Source organism: Marmota marmota, unplaced genomic scaffold (assembly GCF_001458135.2).
Source record: "Marmota marmota marmota unplaced genomic scaffold, marMar, whole genome shotgun sequence".
Lineage (NCBI taxonomy): Eukaryota > Metazoa > Chordata > Mammalia > Rodentia > Sciuridae > Marmota > Marmota marmota.
This window is the reverse complement of record NW_026000101.1, coordinates 7,513,913-7,538,775: the sequence shown is the minus strand read 5'-3', so window position 1 is coordinate 7,538,775 and position 24,863 is coordinate 7,513,913. Positions and strand designations below refer to the sequence as shown.

The following is a 24,863-nucleotide window of genomic DNA, read 5'->3' as shown; positions in this document are numbered from 1 at the left end:
CTCTAAAAAGAAAATGCATTATCTACTAGTGTTTTTACTGTGATGGAATTTGTACACCAATAATATTTTTACTTAGGTTCCATGCCATATCTTTTTATGTGACTTTTTAATATTTATTGTTTGATAATTGGAGCCATATATGGCTTTAAACTCTAAAAAATTATTTTTTTATATTTCATATTATGTTTTTTGGTAAACTTCCTGCAGGACAGAGACCTTTTATGTAAATAGTTTTAATGTTCTTGAACATTGGGTAGTATATTATAGTATACTTATATACCTACTATTACTTGATATTAATTCAGTCAGTTTTAGGTTTATGAGGGAAATGAGTAGTGTACACCAATTACTGGGATTCAAAATATAAATCAGTAAAAGCCTTAAAGTTAGTTGCCTTTCCTTATGTGTCCATAGTGACTTGTACTCCAGCATAGCAATTGCACTATATTATTATTGCCTTTTATTATTTTATTATTATAGTTTATCTATGATTGAGTCTATTCAAACTAGAGTAGTGGTTTTTAGTAGATGTAGTGATGATAAGGCATGGGTCTTGCACATTTTGGAAAACCTTCCCATCCTCTTCTTTAGGTGCATCACATCCTCCACCACCATCACTACTGTCATTGTTCTTTGGGAAAGCTCCCATACTCATTTCTAAACTCTTAGAAATTGGGGAAGTGTATCTCATTTATCATTTGATTTCTAGTGTTTACCATTATTTGGCATTGAGCTTCGAATTTTGATAATTGAGCTTAGGAGAATGTAAGCGATGGCATAATCTGAATACCACTAGGAATCAGCATATAATACATTGATGTATAATTTAAAATAGGCACACGAAACTGAATTGAAATCTTGAAGTATATTCTCCTTGTTATCCTGTAAACAGTCTTTATCAGAGTATTTAATGATTTTATTTTAGCAGGTTTTAGGTGACAGCAGAAAATAACACCATCATCAACTTTGCTGCATGTTGATAGTTTTCACAGTTTTAGGAAAGGAATACCATGATTTATCCACTTGTCTATGCTTACATACATTATCTGTAGATGAGGTAGATAATTTACATTACTGCTGATAGCTATCATTTCTGTTAGGTAGTTTGCTGATCTTATGTAATTTCTTAAGAGTATTGGTTTTACCTAGGCTTCAGCTTTATAAGCTCATTTACATGTTTTAAAACTTCAAACCAAGACTTCTGCTTTTAAGATAACAGAATAAAGACATTTGTGCCCTCTTCTGTCTGAAATTCCACTGAAATAACAGAAAATGAGAGATAGAGATGTAATTACATTTTCCCTGAGACTAGAAGACTTGTAACCCCAAATCTAAATATTTGGGAAATGACTGCCAAGTGTAAGCAGGAATATGTTAAAGAGGATCCTTGTAGAAAGCAGTCTTAGAGCTGGAGGAGCAAAGAGGGAAAGGTTGTTTACAGTGGGATCTGGATACTTAGGAAAGCTCTGGGAACCTCCTCGTACTGCTTGGCAAAATGAACCAGCAAGCAAGGAAAAAAAAAAAAAAATGAGATGGCACACAAATACACTGTCTTTGCAGATGACACTCTTGCTGAGGCAAAAGAGAGATTGTGAGTGGCCTTTTGCTACCTGTTTCTGACACTTGGAGATAGTAATATGTAAACACCTTTCTCTCGCTTATTCTCACACACTTTCTCTTTTTTCACATTCACTTATACAAAACATTTTGTCAGAAAGAGCTTTACTGAATGCCAGAGAGTACCTCTAGTCTAGAACACAGTTGTTTCTTCCTTTCACAGTACTCCTGCAAATAACTAATCCGGAGGGAACTCAAGTCATTCAAAGATAAATAATAATAAAAAGGAAATGAGCACAGTACACAAAAATCCTACAAGAAAAGAAACAAAGGAAAAACAAATGATAGTGAACCCATGAGAAAACTGTACTGGCCTTAAAGAAATTACTAGAATAAGTTTATCCTTTAAATAAACACCAAAGTTAATTGGCTCAAGAGCTAGAAAGAAATTGTAAGACAACAGCATATAATGAAACATAGTTTGGCAGAGCTTAGGAAAGAAAGACAAAATCCGAAACTTTGGAGGAAAATGGAAAACTAAGAAAAAGATATGATGACAGACTTCTAAAAATTGAGCAAAAGTTAATGAGAATGAAAAGAGATAAACAAATCCTTAATTGGGGTTCTTGAAATAGAGAATTAAAAACTGTTTGAACATATAACTTAAGAAATATTTCCACAAAGTTATCTTTACTTAACAGATTGAAAGGACACATAAAGATTAAGAGGAAACTAATATACATATCATTACATAATCTAGCTTAACAAAAATTGAATTTCATAGGTAAGGAATGCATCCTTTGCTTGTCTCATTAATGAATTAGATTAACTATAAGTGGTGTTGGGGAATCAGATATTTTCAAGGGACTATTTAGCATTACAGGATAATGTAATAGCCTATAAGTTATCAGGGAGATAAAGTGTGACCTCAAACCCAGACTGTCAAACTATTGACAGTTATTTTTGAACAATGCAAAAACTCAACATTAGTGGAAACTATAATAAGTTCTTCTTGATAAATTGCCAAAAGATGAATATCAGTCATCCATAAAAGAACAGAGATAATACAGCAATAGGACTGACGGGGGACATTATAGGAATAAAAACAAAATGAGATTTGTAGTTATGGAATAGTGTAGAACTATTACAAAGTAGAAGTAACTAGTAAAAGTCAGGATTGAAAAAGGATAGAAGGCAGAAGGTGGTATAAACTTGCCAATGTTTTATTTGTTAGGTAGAGAACAAAAGACATATAAAACTTAGACATCAAGTAATAAAGGTATTAGCATATTTATAGGAATAAAGTAGATTATCTAGGGGGCTAGGGTTGTGGCTCAGTGGTAGAGTGCTCATCTAGCATACATGAGGCACTGGGTTCTATCCTCAGCACCACATGAATGTAAAATAAAGATATTGTGTCCACCTAAAACAATCTAAACAGCATATATTTAATCAAAAGCAAATATTGGAGAAAAGGTAGAAGCATAGTTATACTAAATTTCTTATCTTAAATAATCAGAGATGGCATCCAAGATGAAAAAACAAAATTATTTATAATGGTATTCATTACATTTGCAAAAAACTGAGAACATACATGGGACATTTATAAAAACTGATCACATCCTAGATTCCATACTCTTGAAAATCTTTAAAAAACTATGGAGAGCTATCATACATGTGTGTCTTGACCAGAAATTTTCTCAGTTTCTTCTGTGGTAATGGTTTTCAATATTGTCGGCAGCATCCATATCATCTAGGAACTTGTCAGAGTGCTCTTTCAGAGGTTCCATACCAAATCTGCTGGATCAGAAACTTTGGAGAAGCCCTCCCCAAAATCCCTGTTGGTCAGACTGTTCTGTGGAACTTTAGATAATTATCTATGCTGTTGCTGATTGTTACAGGTAAAAATAATTAAAACACAGGCTTTTGTCTCTTCAGAAATACATTTTTATTCACAGAAAACAAGATTATCTTCCTATCCAAAAAGATGAAAACCTGGCTACATTTGAAAGACAACCAAGTGAACACCACAGACTAATGAGTAGAATCAATAAGAATGTGATTTTGGCCCTTTTAACATTGACAAGTTCAGCATTTCTGCTATTTCAGTTGTACTACTACAAGCATTATTTATCAGCAAAGGTAATTTTTTCTTTTTTATCTTTAGACTTCCCTTTAGCTGTATAGTTTCTTAACATATTTCTCTTTTGCAGTACATAAATTAATCACAGTCTTTTAATTTTTATAGAAATATTTCTTACTGAGAGTTTCATATTTTACAGTTAAATGTTTTCATAATTACACACTGAAGTCAAAAGTGCCACATTTCAGGGCTGGGGTTGTGGCTCAGCAGTAGAGCACTTGCCTAGCATGTTCGAGGCATTGGATTTAATCCTCAGCACCACATAAAAATAAACAAATAAAATAAAGGTATTGTGCCCAAATACAACTAAAAAATAAATATTAAAAAAGTGCCAAGTTTCAGTGATGTTTATTGCAGTTTTCTGATATAGTCATAAAAATTATCTGCTACAAAAAGTATTTCAGTTAAGAAATTTGGTGACAATTGTATACAATATCAAAATTATTTTACTGTAGTATACATTTTAATTTAGAATCTACCGGGGAAGAGTAATAATCTAAGTTGCCTTTGTCTATATCTATAGAAATAAAGAAGTAGAGATAATGTTTGGAAACTAATAGATTCTTCCAGTAGTAGTGAATGCCTGCAGTACCACTGTGTTGAGAAGGACTACAGTACTCTTCAATGTCTTTAGGAAAGATTATACTAATACCTATTACTGGTTAAGGAAGAAAGAGGTATTTACTATCTTAAAGTTAAGGAGACCTACTTCTGTCTATTTCAGGGCCTGACCAACAGAATCCTTTTGTTTCTAGCTGGTCAAACAAGGTTAGCTTTTCTGTGACCCACTAAATGAGGTCTGAGGTCTGAATAATTTAGTTTTCTAATAACATTAAAAATGAGAAACAAGTATATCTATTGGGTCTGCTAAAATTCTGTAGATAAGTAGAATAACCCTCTGAAGTACACACTGTTGTAGTATGGTAGCCTTGTGAGCATGTTCTATGGGCTCCAACTTTCAAGTACAGATTTACAATGAGGTTATGTCCTGATAAACCCATTATGAGTTGAAAATATTATAAGTCAAAAATGCATTTTAATATGCCTAATTACTGAATATTATAGCACAGTATACAATAGACTATCAGTTGTATATCTTTGTGATCACTTGGCTGATGGCAACTGTAGTACTACATCTTGCTAGCCTAGGAAAAGATCAAAATTCAAAGTAATTTCTACAAAATGTTTATCACTTCACACCATCAGAAAGTCAAAATATTGTGAATCAAACCATCATAAGTTGAGGTTCTTTGTATTTGGCTTACATTGCACACCAAAAAGGCAAAGAGATGTCTCTAGGACTGTCTAGGATATGATTAAATTGTTCATTGATTTTTTAGTGCACCTAATTTTGTGTGCTTATTCAGACTGTATTTATTAATCAGTTGTTATACACAGGGTATTTAGCAAGAACACAGAGATATGTAGAACAAAGTTCAAGAGACCTGTAGTTTGATAAATGTAGCAAGAGCAATAATTCTTGATTTGGGCGATTAGAAAGATAGTTCTGGGGTTTAGAGAGTTCAAATCCCTCATTCATTGACAAATCACTTAACCTCTTTGAGCCTCAGTTTCTTTAAATATGGCTAATAGTAACTTTCAGGTTGAGGTATGTGGTACATATAACTTAGGTTTTGATGTATGGTAGAGGCTCAGAAGATGATAAGTATTAATAGCTTATGTTTTCTAGTCCTTTTAAGCTTTAATTACAGTTTGATAAATTGAATTGAGTTCAATTGTTACAGTGTTCTTAACAAGCCTCCATTTATCACTGTTTCATAAATGAGTGAAATAGATTCCAGGTATGTTAAGTTTCTTCTCATAAGATTGATAAGATATCCATAATTACCCTAGGTACATGTATGATTGCACACATGGTGTGGCGCTACATCTACATGTACAACCATAGAAATGTAAAGCTGTGCTGCAGTTGGGTACAGTGAATCATTCTGCTGTCATATACCTAATTAAAATTAGTTAATTAATTAATTTAAAAAGATTGATAAGATATGAAAAGAGATGACTTTAAGGATTACTGAAGCACAACAGAAAATGATAAAATATTAATGCGTAGGTGGAAGAAAGACAAAGCAATGTTTGTGTAAAACTCCAGTAATCCCAACCTTATGTTGTTCTTGACTTAGTCAAGATAAACCACACTGGTGCCTTCAGTAATCAGCTGTTTTTACTACTTAGGAGGCCCACTTACAGGGTGGTGTGCTAGGATATCTTTGTGTTATATTTTGTAACCTATGTGTGTTTGGCTAGAAGGAGGGAAGAGAGAGATGGAAGAGGAGTTTGGATTTCAAGTTTGTGAGTAATCATTCACAGAAAACAATTTTGTATGCCATCATTAGAAATGGAAATTGATCTTGTAGCTATTTATATCATGTGCAAGAAACCTGGAATTTTAAAAAATTTTTGGAATTTTTTTAGTTAATCAGTTACTTATTAAAATTAAGAAACATGATTTTCCCTTCATCTTTGTTGTCTTGTTCCACTTTGCTCTGAAGAATAATAATAGGTCGTTTCTGAAGAAAGAATATTATGTTTGATAGTCGGATTTAATATGGCAAACTTATGATAAGTACTACTTCCCTTCTTCTCCAACCCTTCCCACTTTTTCAGTATCCAGGAGAAATGTGAAAGAATTTCTAAATTAATTAGAATTATTAATAATTAATTTAACAATTAGAATTAAAGGGTATTTTTAAAATTTTTTCTACTTATTCTCAGACTTTCAACTATTTTTAAGTTGTCTGACCAAACAGTTTCAATTAGTAAATGTAGCTTTCTCACCATTACAAATTACATTTATGACTTCAGTCCACTAAAAACTTCAGTGGCTCAGAAGTAAGTAGAAGAATGATGTTTCTACCGTAAGGAAAGGCACTGACAGGCAGAGTGGAAGGCTACTTGGAGGCTATCATGTTGAATTCACCATAGTTAGTGTTTCTTATCCTTAGATTTGAGAGTTTATGAACAACTGAAAAAACTCAGTTATGAAATAAAAAACTCAGGCTATGAAATAAAATGACAAATACAATTTAATCCTTGCCTTCTAGGAACTCACAAATTGGGGAAATTTGGTGTTATAGTTTGTATCTAAAAATGTCCCCCCAAAAGTTCATGTGTTAGGCAATGCAGTAATGTTCAGAGGCAAAAAGATTGGATTATAAGAGCTGTAACCTCATCAGTGGATTAATCCATTGATGGCTTAATAATTTGGACTGCTAGGTGGTAACTGGTCAGGGGGGCATAGCTGCAGGAAGTAGGTCACTGGGGGCATAGTATTGGATTGTATGTTCATGGTCCCTTTCTTCTTCTTCCCTTCCATTCTCTTTGCTGTCTCTGTTTCCCAGCTTCCATAAGCTGAGCATCTTTACTCTGCTATGCCTTCCACCATGATGTTCTGTCTCACCTCAAGTTCACAGCAATGGAGTTGGTTCATGGATGAAAGAATGTTTTGAGTTGTCCTTATAGGAATGAGTAGGAGTTCTCCAGGTGAACTGGAGGATGAGAACTCCATTACAAATAAAAGAAACAGTCTATTCAAAGAGAATGAGCTATATGGATGTCTAGAGGAGTAGCATACCAAGTAGAAATCAAAGGAAGTGCAAAGGTTCTGAGGCAGGAATAAACAGGCAGTTCTGAGAACAGCATAGAGATTAATGTGACTGTAGAAGAGTGAGAGATGGGGAGAATAATGAGTAAGGCTACAAAATTCCATGTTGTTGTAGGTCTAAACCATTAAAAGGACTTTGGTTGGGTCTTATTCTGAGTAAGATTGTGAATCATAGAAAGGTTTTGAGTTGTTACATGACATGATCTGATTTTTACTTTAAAACAAATAATCTGGCTGCTCTGTTGGAAATGAAGTATAGGAATAAAGGCTGAAACAGATAAAAGACTATTATTATTTACGTAAGAGATGATAATGGCTTGGACTTGGAAGTTGGTGAGAAATGGAAAACAGAGCTGTAAGGATTTATTAATGGGTTAGATGTGGGGTATGAAAGACAGAATAGGATCAGGAATAACTAGTATTTTTGGCCTAGGTAATTGGAAGGGGAAAATTGCTGTTTACTGAGATAAGAAAGACACAGAAGAGCAAGTTTGAGGGATGGTAAAAATCATTTTTGTGTGTGTGTTTTCTTTTGTTGGTACATTGTACCTTTGAGGTAGCTATTCAAATGAAGAAGGTGAATAGACAACTGGGTATATTAAGTCTGAATTTCAAAGGGATAGTATGAGCTGGGAGTTGTAAGCAGATAGATGGTATTTAAAGCCATAGACTAGATGAGATACCAAGGAAGTGAATATAGATTTAAGAGAGAGAAAGAAAGCACAAGAAAAAAAGCAAGTTTCAAGATCTGAGCTCAGAGACCCTTCAGCAGCATTTCAGAGGTGGAATGAACTAGCTAGCGATACTAAGAAAGAGTAGCCAGACAGAAATAGTAGAAGACTGGAAGCATGGGGATTCTGAGAGCCAAGTGAATGAAATATTTCAGTGAGGCAGAAGTTGTTCAACAATTCTTAGTAGGTCAAATAAGACAAGGACTAATAATTCATCATTGGATTTAGCAATGTGGAGGTTATTGGTGTTCTTGATGAATGCTTACTGAGTGAATTTAAGCTCAAGTGAGTTCATAGGAGAATTGTGGGCAATGAGCATAGACAACCCATTAGGAGTTCTCTTGGTAGGAGAGTAAGAAAAATGGTGGGAAAGAGACACCAAGAGGTTTTTGTCTTAATTTTTTTTTTTTTTTTAAGATAGGAGAAACAATGTCATGTTGTATGCTGATGGAAATGATCCAGCAGAGAAAGAAAAATTGCTGAAGCAATTTCTTTGGCCAGGCGAGAGGGATAAGATATGTAAATGGAGAGTTTGGCCTTTAATAGGAATGTAGGCAGCTCATCTGTCAGGAGAGGAGGAAAGGTAGACTGTAGGGATATAATTTGATTAGGTAGTTGAGATGCGGTAGGAGCTCTTGAAGGTTCTTCTCTAATTTCTTCCCTCCCCCACATCCCGGGAAATAGAAAAGCAATGCCATAAGTTGAAGGATAGATAGGGAGGGGGTGTTGGAAAGAGAAAAAAGCAGAAAAAGTCATCTAGGAGAATGAGAGTTAATACACAAGGGAAATGTAGGATGATTGCTGGGCAGAATTAAGTTCCTATTTGAAGCTAGTAGTCATGAATCTAAAGTGACACCAGTGAGCAGCCATATTTAGCTGCACAGTTGCATGTGTACAAAAAGTGGAGAGTGGATTTTTGCTAAGCATATAAAATGAAGTAAAATAGAGGCAGATTGTGAGTATACAAATAGGGAATGATATAAAACGTGAATGTTTGTGCTGGTATTATTCATAGTAGCTAAATTATCTAAATGTTCATCAAACAATGAATACAATAGAATATTACTCAGCTATGGGGGAAAATAATTAAATACTGATGCATGCTATAGCATAGATGAACTGTTACATTATGCAAATTGAAAAAAGTCAGATGCAAAGAGCCACATATTATAACTGCATTTTAATGAAATGTTCACTTGAGGCAAATCCACAGAGAAAAAAATGTATAAACATTATAGTTAGGGCTGAGTGGAGGAAGGTTGGGGAGTGATATCTAATAGGTTTTATTTGGGACATAATGAAAATATTGTATATAGTGGTGATAGTTGCAGAACTCTGTAAATATACTAAAAATTACTGAATTCTACACTTTAAAAAGGTGGCTTTTATGGTAATGTGATCTATTTCTCATTGAGAGTGAACTAGTAGACTATCCCAAATGCCACAAGTTTAACAGCTTAGAAATTCAGTCTTGCCTACTAATATAAGACTGTGGTGAGCAACAAATGACTATATTGCAGAGTTCACAGTCTTTTTTCAGTACTAAAGATTACAAAGATTTGTCTTTATTGCTTTTTCTCAAACATCTACATGTATTAAAATGTTATTGCCTAAACTGCAGAGCTTGTTAGGAGAGACTCTGGCTATACCTTAATTTCTCATTATATCTCAGTATATTTCTTAGTAATTCCCCATCCCTCTCTCCAGTTAATAGACTCTTATTAATCCAGTGGATCCCAAATTGTCAATTCCTTATAGGATGATGGGATATAATGGATTAAGCATTTACTATTTACCAAGCCCTGTGCTAGGTAGTGGTGGTACAGAAATGGCATAGACTTGTATCCTGCCCTTGAGTGTGTGGTTAGTGGGAAGGTGAGTTTCCATTTTTTTTAACTCACATTTTTCTTCAGCATCCTACCATTTTTAGCTTGCAGGTAAACAACACATTAAAGATATAAAAACCTTCTTGGATCTTCTTTGAGCTTAAAACATTCTTCTTCTTGTGTATTCCATCAAATGTTCACTTTCCTGTTCCTTTGAAAGTATTTTGGAGCTTATCAGAGGTCTGATTCTCTGGACCTAAATATTTTTAAAAACATTTTTTAAAAATAACTCAACATTTTAAATTATGATGTGTCTTAGCTTTCTATCTGTAAACCAAAAATAAAAATGTTTGCTTTGTAGAATCATTGTGAGAGATAGGAAAAAGTATATAGTTTATATGTAGATGTATCAAATATAGTACCTGACATTTAGGAGCTGCTCAATAAATTTACTTACTCTTTGCCAGGAACTACAAATACTAATTCAGTATATGGAGATAAGCTGAGGTTAGGAATATGTAGCTAACTTGACCAACTGTAATTCCAGAGAGATAGCAGAGAATTTGTTGTTTATTTGTTGACATTGATTAGTTTAGAGATTTGGGCAACATATACTTAGTTAACTACTGTATTCTGTTGATGTTTTACATCTTAGGTAGCTGTATTATAAAATAATAGCATTCTTAGCTTCTGACTACATGAAAATAAGTATTTGGGTGATGCCTTCTAATGACTATGAGCTAATATGCAGTTTGACTCTTATACTCACCCTAAATGTAATGTTGCATGCTGGACTTTGAATTTATTTCAGTATTCTTTTGTTATCCTCCTAGAATGGAATTGGTTTGTCAAAATCCAAAGGCAGCAAAATCGGATTTGATAGCACACAATGGGTATGTACAATAAAATTCCTCACTTACAATGTACATTTAGTTCATTTGTTTGTGTACTCAATTTTAAGTATTTGTTTGATGAATACAATGACTACCTTGGGGATGGAGGAGGTAGTGGCCAGGAAGGAGTGAGCCCTATACCAAGTACTTAGAGTATCTTATTTAGTCCTTATAGACACCTTAACCAAGTCAATATATACTGTTATTCTTGATTTACCTTAGAGAGATTCAAGTTAGTTGGCTAATAAGTGATTGAGTCTAGATTCTAACTTCCTGCCTCTAGAACTCTCATTCATTGAGCTGTGCTGCTTCGCGGAATGAATGAATATGTTTCAGAACTTAACCATGAATAATGAAAAAATTAGTGACCAGGAATAAAAATTTATTCAGCATGTTTCCTTTATGAGATAAGTGAAACTAGTCTTACACATTTCCAGATCCTGCATATTTATAAGTTTATTTTCTTACCTTCTATTCTAACTAAACTTAGAATGAAAAACAATGTTGGGTAACTAATAAAAATCACAGTTCTCTTGTTTGTATACATTGTGGAAAATGACCAGATATATCTTGTGGAGACAGTTTGTAACCACAGATGTGGAAGGCTTTAGATTAGAATTTTCAAGTAACCAAGTTTTATTTTAAGTCATTGCTGATACCAACTAGATTTGAACTGCTGTTTTAAAAGTGAAGTCTGGGACATCCTACTAGCAGATGTCTTAGTTATCTAATCTAGAAATATAAATGTGAACTTTAAATTTATTAAAGATAGCAAATGTTTTGCTTTGTGTATTTAGGATCATCTTAGGGAAAAGGGAATCATGATGTTTTTAGTATTTATATTACCAAGTCTCAATTATAAAGATTCTCAATTAAGTAAAAAGGGATACTTTGCACACTTCTTTCTAGCACTTCTCTACCTTCATCGCACTCTTAAGAAACACAGATATATACTACATACATACATACATACCTACAGCTGGAATATGCCTGTGGTCTGAAGGCAATGGAATGGTCTATCATAAATGTTAACATTCTGTGATGTGAAGATATAGTAATAAAAATTTTCCAAGTTTGCTGTTATTGAAAGTCTTCATATGTACACTGAAAGAACATGTTTAGGAAAAATTTAAAGCTATAATGGCTTCAGTGGGATAGAAGATTTTACTTTGTATTGACTGAGTGACAACTCTCTAACAATATCCTCATACCTTTTAATGGAGTAAGGTATGGTGACCCCATCCTTTTAGTTGGAGAATGATCCATGAGTTGGGAAGAATAGCAGATTTTTTTAAAGGTTTACTTTCAAGGTAGGTGAGCAAAAAATTAAAGAGCAGCTTATCACATTAAGGGAATTCTCTTTGTATTGTAACTTAATTACATTTCAGGGTACTAAAAAAAATTGTGAATGTGGTCACTGAATTATTACAATATTTGCAAAATCACAGGAAACGGAAAAGTATTAAAATGCCTTTGTCCTATTTTTTTGGAAGAAATAAAAAGTGAAAACTGACTAATACTGTGATATTGAGTCCTGATAAAATTCTAGAATGAATTATTAAGCAGATGACTTGACAGGCTTAGGAAAGAAAAAGTGATAATTAGGAATCCGGCTTTTGCTAAGAACAAGTTGTGTGCTGAAAATATAGCTCAGTAGTAGAGAGAGCTTGCCTAAGAACAAGTCCCATCAAGTTCTTGTAGGTTCTGATAAAAATTTTAATACACAGGCAGATGAATATGCTATTGTGGTCTCAGCACATCCTATTTTCAACAAGACATTTTTCATTCTTAAAACAAAGTGAATTATCGAGGAGTAGGTAGGTGATGATAGTCATGTTGATTTAGGATTAATTGGATTAAAAATCAGTTGGACACCTATTTCCAAGGAGCAATGATGATTGCAGTATTAATGATTTGGAAGGTATATTTTTTAAAAGATAAGTTATACATTCTCCCCTTGACCCTGTCCTGATCTATATTTATGTTAATAATTATAATGACGCCATAAATATATTCATCAAATTTTTTAATACTAACCTGAGATTCATTTAACATGTAAGTACTTTATATGAACTAGTTTCTATCATCTCATTGTCTTTCTCCAAAAATCATTTCTCTTTCATTTTTTTTATCTAAAGCACAGAAAAGCATTAACCCTAAGAGAAAAAAAAATCAATAGACTATCAAAATTTAAAACTTCTACTTATGCCACAGAATAGAAAATATTTGTAAAACTTGCAGCTGACAAAAGAGTGATATCAAAGATTTATAAAGAATTCCTACAACTCAGTAATAGATTTTTTGTGTTGTTCATAGCCTTTTTCAAATTGAGGAAGCATCTTATTCCTTTTTTTGATGAGAGTTTTTAATCACAAATAGGGATTGAAATTTGTCCAATGCTTTTTAAAAAAAAAAAGAAAATTGTAGTTGTAGATGGACAGAATGCCTTTATTTTTTATGTGGTGCTAAGGCAAGTGCTCTGCTGCTGCACCACATGCCCAGCCCCACTCAAATGCTTTTTATGTATTGAAATTACCACAGGTTTTCCCCTTTGTTCTGTTGATATGCAGAATTTTTTTGATTGACTTTCCAATATTAAATTAATCTCTGATTCCTGTGATGAACATTGGTTTTGATATTTACTTTCTGCTTTTTAATTACTAGAATTGACTTTCTCATATTTTGTTAAATATCTTTGCATCTGTATTCATGAGTAATCGTGGTCTGTAATTTTATTTCTTTCTTATTTTTGTTTTGTCTGTTAGGTTTTGCTATTAGTATTATACTGGCCTCAGAAATCAGAAAATATTCCCTCTAGCTTAGTTTTTTGGAAGTGTTTTGATAAAACTCACCAGTGAACCATCTAAGTCTAGAGTTTTTCTGTATTTTGAGGGCAGCTTTTTTTTTTAAATAACATATTTGTTTTTTTTAATAGGCATTCAGATTTCTTGTCATCTTGTGGTAGTTTTAAAATATCTTTTTTTTAATGTCTATTTCACTTAAGTTATTTTTGGCATATAGTTGTTTATTCTGACTTTTTACTTAGATGTCTCTCCCAACAAGAGAAAACAAACCTCTCTGAGGCAGAGATGATTATATTCTTGACATTTGTATAATACTCTACACTAAAAACAAATGATGAAACTGATTCCTAGCTTTATCTCATTTTTTTCTATTTTTAAAATTCTTGATATACTTGTATATTTGTTATCTTGTATGTATTTTTAGGAGTTCCTTCTGATATTGTGAAGAAGAGTTTATTTTTAATTCCATGAAACATCTTTTTGATGTGCATAAATCCCTTTAAATTTAGTATTCTTTTCATCGAAATAGGATCTTTAAAAATGATGTATACTAGTATTCTCTTTGCTACTCTTAGATATTATTTACTCCTAAGTGTGATTTAATCTCTTTTCATTCTAATTTTGAAATTCTATTTTTTCAGTAGAGGACCCTACTTACTTCCCAGCAGTATTATATTTTAAAATATTACCATGCTATTAGAAAATTCACTATATTGCAGGATGATCAAGTAAGCAATGTATTTTGGTCTAAATCTTTTGTTTAGAAATATTGTTAAGCAGCATTACAAATATAAAGAAAAGTGACACACACAATAGATTTTTGGTTTTGAAAGGCTGACATTACTGATCTATAAAAATGGACAGTCCTGATATTTCCTCACTCAGTTTTGCTTGGAAATTTTAGCTAATACCAAGAGAATAATTTCTAAGCTCCAAATTTTCATATATACCACTTATTCTATGAAGATTTTTTATGTTAATTGATAACTTATTGTTCTGTACTCTTATAGTATGTGATATACATTTTTATTATAGCATGTTTTACCTTGTATTGTAACTATTTGTTCATCATTCCTGGAAGAGTGTATTGCTTGAGGCCAAGAACCATATGTGTTTATTTATTTGTTTTTAATGTAAGTGCTAAGCATGGTATCTGTTGGATAAACACCCTATATATTTTTATAAAATCAGTGAATACAAATTTAATACAATAAGTTGTTGTATTGATTGTTATTAAGGGTATTCTTTTCCTCTCAAACAGCGTGCAGTTAAAAAATTTATTATGCTAACATCCAGCCAAAATGTACCAGTGTTCCTTATTGATCCTTTGATTCTGGAACTGGTTAGTAAAAACTTTGAACAAATCAAAAATACTTCTCATGGCTCCACTTCAGAATGCAAGTTTTTCTGTGTTCCGAGAGAATTTACTGCATTTGCACTACAGTATCACCTGTGGAAGAATGAAGTAAGTTGATTGCTTTTAGATAATATAATATTTGTCTTTCAAAATAGTATGGAATTACACAAGTTTAAAATGTAAAACACCTAAAATAATTCTTAAAACTTTGTATAAATTATATGAGGAGCTGGGCACAGTGGCACACACCTATAATCTCAGCAACTCGGAAGGCTGGGGCAGGAAGCTTAAGACCAATCTAGGCAATTTACTGAGACCATGTCTCAAAATAAAAAATAAAAAGGACTGGGATATAGTTCAGTGTTAAAGCACCCCCTGGGCTTAATCCCCAGTACCAAAAATATGACAAATTGCATCAGGAATATTTGCAGCTATGAGTAACAGAATATAATTAATAATGGCTAATGCATATAGTGCATTTATTTTTCTTGAATAACAAGAGGTAAAAGGTTGGTGGCTGTAGTTAGTTCCACTGCCTACTGATGTCAGGGCTAAGTGTCTTTCTTCCTTTCCCTCGTCATTACAAGATTGGTCTCACAGTTCCAGCTATCGTGTCCATGTTCAAAACAGATGAGAAGAAGGAATGGTAACACCAATTTTTGAAGAAAAATATTTTGAAGAAGCTTATGATAAACTACTTTTTATATCTCACTGTCCAGAACTGTAAGCACATGTCACCTAATGGTGAGAGAGGCCTAAAATGCAGGTATTTAATATCTCCATTAGTGTAGGGCAAGTAGGAAGAGATTTAGTGATGAATTTTTAGTACATATTATATAAGGTGGACAAGTCTATATTCTTTCCGTTTTGTAAGTGTGCAGTACTTGTTTGATTCTCAAGTGAAATACTTTTTAAATGTGCCCAAAACTATGAATTTAATCTGCTTTATGGTTATCAAAATTAAAGTCAGATAGCAGTCAGCAAAAAAAAAAAAAAGGAAGTGTCTCAAAATTTTGCTTACTTCTTAACATAGTTTGGATATGGTTTATAAGTGTTTTCCAGAGATTCATGTTTTGAAAGCTTGATCTCCAGAGTATTGATTAGGAGGTGGGGAACTTTTGAGTAGGTAGGCCTAATTGGGGGTGATTGAGTATCGTGCCCCCAGAAGGGATTAGGTAGTTCTTGCAAGACCCTAAATCAGTTTTTACGAGAACATTGTAATAAAAAGGGCAAGCCTGGCCCCACCTAGCTTTCTGTCTTCCTGTTTTAAAATATTTTCTCTTCTTCACATACACACTCTTGTCTTTTACCATGGGGTCTTTGTCAGAACCAGAGCTATGCTGTTTTGACTTCCAACCCCCATAATTATGAGTTAAATAAAAACCTCTTTCCTTTGTAAAGTCAGCCTGCATCAGGCATTTTATTATGGTAATGCAAAATAGACTGATATAACTTCTAAGTTCCAGATTTCTTTATTTTTCATTCCTAGGAATTATGCAAATAAGAAAATGAGCATCAGATTAAATGAACATAACTAGTCAGCCACAATGTGATATGTTTTAGTTGTTTTGACCCCTGGTAGGCAGGGCTTACTTTCCAGAGTGATAGGGATATCTGGGAAAACACTATAAGCTGCACAGACCCTTGATTACCTCAAACTCTTGCACAGAGCAGCATCAAGAGAATGAACTGTGTTTTCCGGCCTCTGGTTTTTTCCAGGCAATGATGTAAGTGTTAAACAGATAAATACATCATTTTTGTTTGCTTATTTTTTTCTTATTTTATATTTTGAAAGTGTTTAAACTTATGGAAAAGTTAAAATGTGATATTTTAAATTCAGTTTTTATTTTTAAGCAAAATAATTCTAGTACTAATTTAAAAAGTCAAATAGTAGTGGAGGTGTAGTGGTGCATGCCTGTAATAACAGTGACTCGAGAGGCTGAGACAGATGGATTCCAAGTTCAAGGACAGCCTGTCTGAAAATAAAAAATAAAAAGGGCACTCATTGGTAGTGTGCCCCTGGGTTCAATCCTCAGTTTTAAAAAAAGAAAAAAAAAATCACTTAATACAAAGCTCTTGATTAAAAAAAAAAAAAGGAGCTTCTCTTATTCCTACTCTTAGAGCCAACCACTTTGACTTTTTCTACCCTGTTTATCTTCTCATTTATAAATGTTTACATTTATCTTATTAATATTTCATTTAGATGATGAGTTATAAAGTTTTAAGAGTTTAGCTCTTGTATTTACTCTTTCATATATATATATATATATATATATATATATATATTTGGGTGGGATTCAGCTGGACGATTATAGTCTCATCTAAGTTCACTCATGTAACTGCTTCAGGATAGCTGGCTGTCAAATGGGGCAGTGGAGGTGCCAGAACAATGTGTCTTTCATGAACCAGACTAGTTCAGGCTTATTCACAAAGCAGTAAGAAAGCAAAAGCATGCAAGGTCTCTTGACATTGTTTAAACATTGGGATTTCTCATTCATGAACATTAAGTATATCTCCTTTAGTTCTCCTTTCATTCTCTTTAATAGAATATTATAATTTTCTTAGAGATTTTGCTCATTTTTGGATAATTTATTTTTCGCTACCTTGTAGTTTTTAATTGGGGATCGGGGATACAGGTAAGATATTTTTCTGCTTCTTTTTCCAGTTCATTATTATAGGTGTATGAGACTGCTGTTGACTTTTGTATTTTGTTTCCAGATCTTGTTTTCTAGCTGCTGTACTGAACTCTGTAGGTACACTTCAGTGGTTTATTCATTTTCTTTCTTTCTGTCCATAAAGACTGATCAGATAAGTATATTGTTTACAAAAAAAGACAATTCGGTCTTTTTCTCTTAAACTTACTTAGGTAGGATCTCTAGCAATTGTGTTGAAAACGTGTTCTTTCTGAACTTTTTTTATATGGATGATGGACTTGCAGAATTGATCCTCCAATTTTCTTATCTTTGCTTGTGATTTTCTCCCTTTTTCCAGCTGTTCTATTTTTTAACAAAATCTTTAATTGTGCCATTGATTTTTGTCATATTTTTATTTATTCTTTTTAGATATACATGACAGAGTGTATTTTGACATATTTTACACACATGGAATATAACTTCTCATTCTTGTGCTTGTACATGATGTGGAGTTACATTGGTTGTGTATTCATGTATGCACATAAGAAAGTTATGACCAGTTCATTCTACTGTCTTTCCTATGCCTGTCCCCTCTCTCTTCTCTTCATTCCCCTTTGTCTAACCTAGTGAACTTCTATTCCCCCTCGCTTATTGTGTGTTAGATCCACGAGTGAACATTTGGCCTTTGGTTTTTGGGGATTGGTTTATTTCACTTAACAGGATAGCCTTTAGTTCCATCTATTTACAGAAAAATGACATAATTTCATTCTTCTTTATGGCTGAGTAATATTTCATTGTACATATATACCACATTTTATTTATCCATTCTTCTATTGAAGAGTACCTAGTTTGGTGCCATAGCTTAGCTATTGTGAATTGAGCTAATATAAATATTGTTGTGGCTGTGATACTTTAGTATGCTAATTTTAAGCCCTTTGGGTATATGCTGAGGAATAGGATAGCAGGGTCAAATGGTGGTTCCATTCCAAATTTTCTGAGAAATCACCATACTGCTTTCCAGAGTGGTTGCACCAATTTTCAGTCCCACTAGCAATGTATGAGTGTACCTTTTTCCCCACATCCTTGCCAACATTTATTTTTACTTGTATTCTTGATAATTACCATTCTGACTGGAGATGAAGTCTCAGTGTAGTTTTAATTTTCATATCTCTAATTGTTAGTGGTGTTGAACATTTTTTATATAATTTTTGTATTTTGTCATATTTTTGTTTGAAATTTGCTTATTTTCTAAAAGCTTCTTATGCTCTGTTCCTTATTGTGTTATTCTGTTTTTGCTTCAGGGATACAGTTTAATCTTTAAAATGCCCTGTACATTTTAAAGGTTTACTTCTAAAATGTTTTTTTTTATCTTTACTGCATTTTGTTTTGCTAAATCCCTTCTTTGTTTTCTGGTATTTTTATCTTATTTTGTTTGTGTTTTTTATGATATAGATTTTATATAATTGTTGATCTTTGTTCATATTTAAGAATAAGAAACTTTAATTCTATTGGATTTTTTTTTTAATGGTCAGGTCTCATTAACTGTTTGACTACACTATAGAGCATGCTTGTTTTTTCATTGGAGAAACTCCTAAATGTCAGTTTTTGTAGATCATTTCTATGGGCTATTTGATTCTTCTCATAAAAAGGCCTTACAAGGCTTAGAAGCCAGTACAGAGTATTCTATATTTATTTTCCTAAAACAAAATTTGTAGAAATTACAAGCTTCCAATACACATAATCTCCCAAATCAATCTAATGCCTTAACTATAATATAATATAAAAATTAAAAAAACTAGTGTATGTTTTATTGTGTAAATACTCAACCATGACTACATTGGAAAACATAATAAAACAATTCAGATGCTTGTATTTATAAGTAGGGTCACAGACTCCACAAATTCTTACTTTTAATGTTGTTAGTAGTCTCATTTTACAAAGCAGTGAACAAAAATTTCCAACAACAAAAAATAAAATTGTATCTTCACTAGTATGGCTATTGTATTGTTGAGAAATAAGGGCTCAGATAATTGTAAACATGTTTTTCACTCTGTGATCATCTTATAGGATATTTGAAATTATATAGGACAAAGGATAGATTTTCATATTTTAGATTATAGAATGTCTAGTGGTTCTGGTGTAGACTTCTAAATGACAATTTTCCATTATGATAAACCATGAATATGCCCACAAATTTCAAAAATATCTGATACCTTCAGAACTACTGCTTTGGAAGAAAAGAAATCTTCTCCAGCTGGCAAAACTGATAAGACTAGAGTCAGTGGAAGAAGCAAAAGGTCAGCTATGCAGAATATAAGCATACTTGTTCCAAGTTTATCCTTTTATGTAGATGACATACAGACCCCTTGGATAGTCCTCCCTAAAACTTCCCCCAAAGTGGAGCTAACTGTGGACTTCATTTTGCATGTGATTTTTTTCTTTACTAATATCATCACCAAGTGAGCAAACAGCTTCCAAGGCAAATGGAAGTTTTGTGTTGAACAGTCTTGACTGAGGCCCTTACTCTGCTTGGTCAAAATGATTACTTTATTCTTGACTTTTCTTTCTCATTGTTATAAAAAGGCAACCCTTATAGTTCTGCCTAGTTTGTCAGTCTTCCTCTCTTCCCTCAATCGTGGTCAGATTTCTCTTAAGATCTAGCTGACCTATTTAATTTTTCCTGAATTTATCAACTCATAATGCTTTTCTTTCATCTATACCGTAGTGCTTTTCTTTGAATTGGCAATACTCACCCTCAGTCAGTATTTTCCAATTTTTAGGGGTACCAAGAAAGAAAAGGAGTTCTGTAGTTGATAATTATAATTAATAAAGGAAAATCAGGTGAAATTGCATCTTGGAGTTCTTTTCTTTCATATATGGAGATGTAAGAAGAATATGGAAGATTCTTTGGGATATTGTGAGGCCAGTCCTGGAAGTGATGTATGATACTTGTGTCTACATTCTTTTGACCAGAATACAAGTTAGCTCTATATAGATAAATGGCAGGACACGTTTTCTTGTTACTAGTTAATATTCTGTACCAAACTTATCATCTTCTCTCAATTAACAATATAAACAACAATAAAATATCTTTTGACTACCTTCTGGATTCTAGATATGTTGATTCATGTATTAGAGGAAATTGAGTCTATTAATGGTGTTTAATCATTGAAAGAAACAATTAAATGATATTACAATAAATAGTACAATACAGGTGTATTTAATGAGAGCATAGATGAAGGTAGAACAAATTCAAATGACAACATTGAAAAACCCAAAGAAAGTACTCTTGAAAAATATTTCTGAATGCCGTGGTCAGTAAGACAAGCTTTAGGACACAGACCATCATCACATACCTTAATATCTGGTATTAATTACTTCTTCAAGCTTTATTTTTCTTGCATAATAGACTATGTATAATACTATCTTCCTTGCTGATCTTACATGGTTTCTGTAGATATCAAATGAGATGATGAATTGAACAAACTTTGTACACATTGTATAAACCAGAGAGGTAATGTTATAGTTGAAAGGAATTTGGATTTTTTTGGATAAGACCTTGGTGCTTTTAGTGGCTTTGAGCCTTATTAGTTATGTTTCTTTAGACAGGAAAACTGCTGTGAGTCTATCTATTATGTATTGCAACTTAATGAGACCCCTGTCTCTAAATTAGAAAAAATATTTAAAAAGGGGATGTGGCTCAGTGATTTAGCACCCCTTAGTTCAATCCTCAGTACCAAAAAAAAAAAAAAAATTATACTCTAAAGATGTTGAAAAATGTACAGAATGTTTCAGTCTGTTTTCTAAAGATTTGCATTAGGTTGGGTTTTATTGTAACATTTTAAACTGTTAAGATATAAGAATTGCAAGTTTAATTTTATGCTGTCCTAATATTAATGTTAACTAACCATAGAACACTAAAATGAGCATTCTCATTCCAAAGAAGAAATACGTATTAATTTTCATAGAGTTCTTATATATAACTTCTATGCTACATATTTTCTTCTTTATTCTATTCTGTTCAACCCCCTCATTTCTAAATCTTCTGGCAGTGAGTAGATTAGTACAAAAATATGACTTAACTCAGTGTAATAGTCATTAGTGCTACTAATATTTTGTTTTAAATATTCAAGTTTGATGTTTATTCAATTCCAATAGGAAGGCTGGTTTCGGATAGCTGAAAATATGGGATTTCAATGCCTAAAGATTGAAAGCAAAGATCCTCGGCTAGATGGGATAGACTCACTTTCTGGAACTGAAATCCCCCTGCACTATATCTGCAGATTGGCCACTCATGCCATCCATTTGGTGGTCTTTCATGAAAGAAGTGGCAACTACCTCTGGCATGGCCATCTACGACTCAAAGGACACATTGACAAGAAATTTGTTCCTTTTCGAAAGTTACAGTTTGGTCGTTATCCTGGTGCTTTTGACAGGTAAGTTTAGAGCCAAAGCCAATAAATGTTGTCCATAGGTAGGTTCTTATACTTTTTTTTTTTTTACATTTTATAATGAAATCTAATATATAATTCAAACGAATGTTCATAATAACATTGTTCTTAATGCTTCTAAATGAAAAGCAATAAAAGGATAAATTTATCTATATGTATTGTGTTTGTGTGTGTGTGTGTGTGAGTGTGTGTGTATAAAATATAGAGTGAAGTATTCTACAGCAGGTAAATGAATGGACTACAGCTCTAAACAATAGCAGGGATAAATCCTACAATGTTGAGTGACACAAACAAGATAGAGAAGAATAAAAATATTATGATTATATTTATAAAAAGCTCAAATACAGGATAAATTATGTTCATGGATATATACTTGTATATTTAGTATTAAGAATACTATATAGGGACTGTGGTCATGGCTCAGTGGTAGAGCACTTGCTTCACACGTCTGAAGCACTGGGTTTGATCCTCAGCACTACATAAAAATAAATATAGGCTGCCGTGGTGGTGCACGCCTGTAATGGCAGTGGCTCAGGAGGCCTGAGACAGGAGAATGGAAAGTTCAAAGCCAGCCTCAACAACGGTGATGCAAGGCACTAAGCAACTCAGTAAGACCCTGTCTCTACCCTCATTGTTATACAAAATTACATATAAGAGGAAGTGAGGGGAAAGGGGAAAAAAAGAAATAAAAAACAAGAGAGATAAATGAATTACGGTAGATGGGGTAGAGAGAGAAGAGGGGAGGGGAGGGGAGGGGTGATAGTAGAGGATAGGAAGGGCAGCAAAATACAACATACACTAGTATGGCAGTATGTAAAAACGTGGATGTGTAACCAATGTGATTCTACAATCTGTATACGGGGTAATTTTCACAACTAAAGAAAATTAAAAAAAAATACTACACATACTTAGTATTAAGAATAAGGAATAAGTAATGAAAAAAAAAGATAGGTTTTATTTCTAGGGAGAATGGAGGGAATATATAGAAAACTGGATACATAGAAAACTGAAAGGAAGCTAACAAGATTCAATTTCTGTGGTGGAGACATGGGTGTTTGTAATTTATTATTTTGTGCCTTTGTCTAATGCAATTTCTTATATAATTTTATGTGTTTATTAGTGCTTTATAGTTGTACATAATGGGGGGTTCATTTTGACATAGTCGTACATGCATGGAATATATAATTTGCTCCATTTCAGTCCCAAATACTTCCTTTGTCCCTCTCCTTTTCCTCCCCCTACTGCTGCCTTTCCTCTACTCTACTGGTCTTCTTTCTATTTATTTTGTTGTTGTTGTTTTTTAAATTTTAGCTTTATAGATATTCAGATATAGATATAGATATATAAAGGTCAAATATGTTGTGGCATATTCATATATGTACATAGCATAATTTTGTCATTTCATTCTATTGTTCAACTCTATATAGAAGTATGTCCTTTGTTATCTTAGTAATAGAAATGTTTCTTAATGAGAAGCAGTTATTTGAAGGGATCCATGTAAAATTTGATAGTTATATTAGCAATTACTGAATTTAAAAAATCTTGAAATTAGATAATGAACTTGAAGTTTCTAACCCAGAGTTATACTTTTCTTCCCCTTTTGAAGTCACTAATAGTGATCTTACGGTTTGTATTAAATATCATAATCTTATATTCAGGTAGCAAATATTTATCATTTGCCTTAAAGTTTGACATCCTTGTAAGAATTTTCAAATTATAATCCTTTCTTGGAAACTTCCAGAGAGACAATGCTTATCTGTTACACTTGAAAACTATTTTTTTGCCCTCTTATTAGTATCTAAAATCACATAATTGAGAAATGACTGAAAAAATTATCCAAAACTGAAGCTGTCTACACTTTTTTTTAATATACCTTTAATTTTTATTTATTTATTTTTGTGTGGTACTGAGGATCAAACCCAGGGCCTCACACGTATGAGGCGAGTGCCATACCACTAAGCCACAACCCCAGCCCCTATCTACGCTTTTTGTGTAGGTAAAGTCAAACCTTTCCTAAACCAAACCAAGTTTTTAGCAGTAAAATGACCAATAACATTATAGGGGGTAGTGAAAAATAATTTGTTGTTAATATTGGCTCCTCTTATTATTTTAATCATAATTGTAGGGTTCTCTGGCCAATTCTATGCATATTTTTTTCATTATATATTTCAAATAAGTTTCTTTAGGAAAACATCTTTTAGTTTGTTTTGTAAAGTCTCATGAGTTTATTTCAAAGTTTCATTAATAATTTAGCGAAGTTCAGGATTGTCAGTCAACAAATACTTATTAAATATATTTGCCAATAGATAAAAGCCATCACTATTTGTAAGATTTTATATAAAGAGGAATGGAAAACTCAAGGAATATTTTTAGAATGGGGGGGTCCAAAATATACATGGCTGATTCCCACATAGCATTTTTCCTGTTAATGAGTTCTAGACTATTTTAATTATTCAAAAGAACATTTATTTCTTTAGAAGTAAATCAGTAGTTTAAAACTAAATCATTTACCTTTCTTTTTTGTCTAAAATACTGAAGTATGTATGAACAAGTATAGAAATATTTTAAAATATATGAGCCAAATACTTAAAACTCAGTTGCTGTTTGATGTCAGATTTTCAAAGTCATATTAAAGTTACTAATTGGTACCTGAGAAAGAAAACACACTTCGTAAGCACAAATGATGAAGATGGGAACAAACCTCACAGACCAGCACTGTCTTTTATTCAGCAGCAGAGTCAAACATCGGATGGGCTTACTTTCTGGATAGAAAATGGCCACCTGTTACAGAAGGGGTCTGTGTTTACAATGAGGGTGGCTTAATAATTGGAGAATGAAGCAGA

General features: G+C 32.8%; 1 protein-coding gene across 19 annotated transcripts in view; it reads left to right on the top strand.

Annotated features, from left to right (window-relative positions):
* Nucleotides 1-24,863, top strand: part of Fktn (fukutin) — a 96,589-nt gene that overhangs the window by 6,083 nt on the left and 65,643 nt on the right. For 13 of the 19 annotated variants that reach the window (XM_048783246.1, XM_048783251.1, XM_048783249.1 and 10 more), the window contains 4 exons: nucleotides 3,516-3,699; nucleotides 10,716-10,775; nucleotides 14,841-15,044; nucleotides 21,728-22,005. In XM_048783246.1, the coding sequence (XP_048639203.1) occupies nucleotides 3,595-3,699; nucleotides 10,716-10,775; nucleotides 14,841-15,044; nucleotides 21,728-22,005 (647 nt within the window). In that variant the 5' untranslated portion in view covers nucleotides 3,516-3,594. Of the gene's footprint in view, nucleotides 1-3,495; nucleotides 3,700-10,715; nucleotides 10,776-14,840; nucleotides 15,045-21,727; nucleotides 22,006-24,863 lie in introns of all 19 variants that reach the window. The other 6 variants (XM_048783256.1, XM_048783257.1, XM_048783255.1 and 3 more) reach the window with 2 other exon arrangements.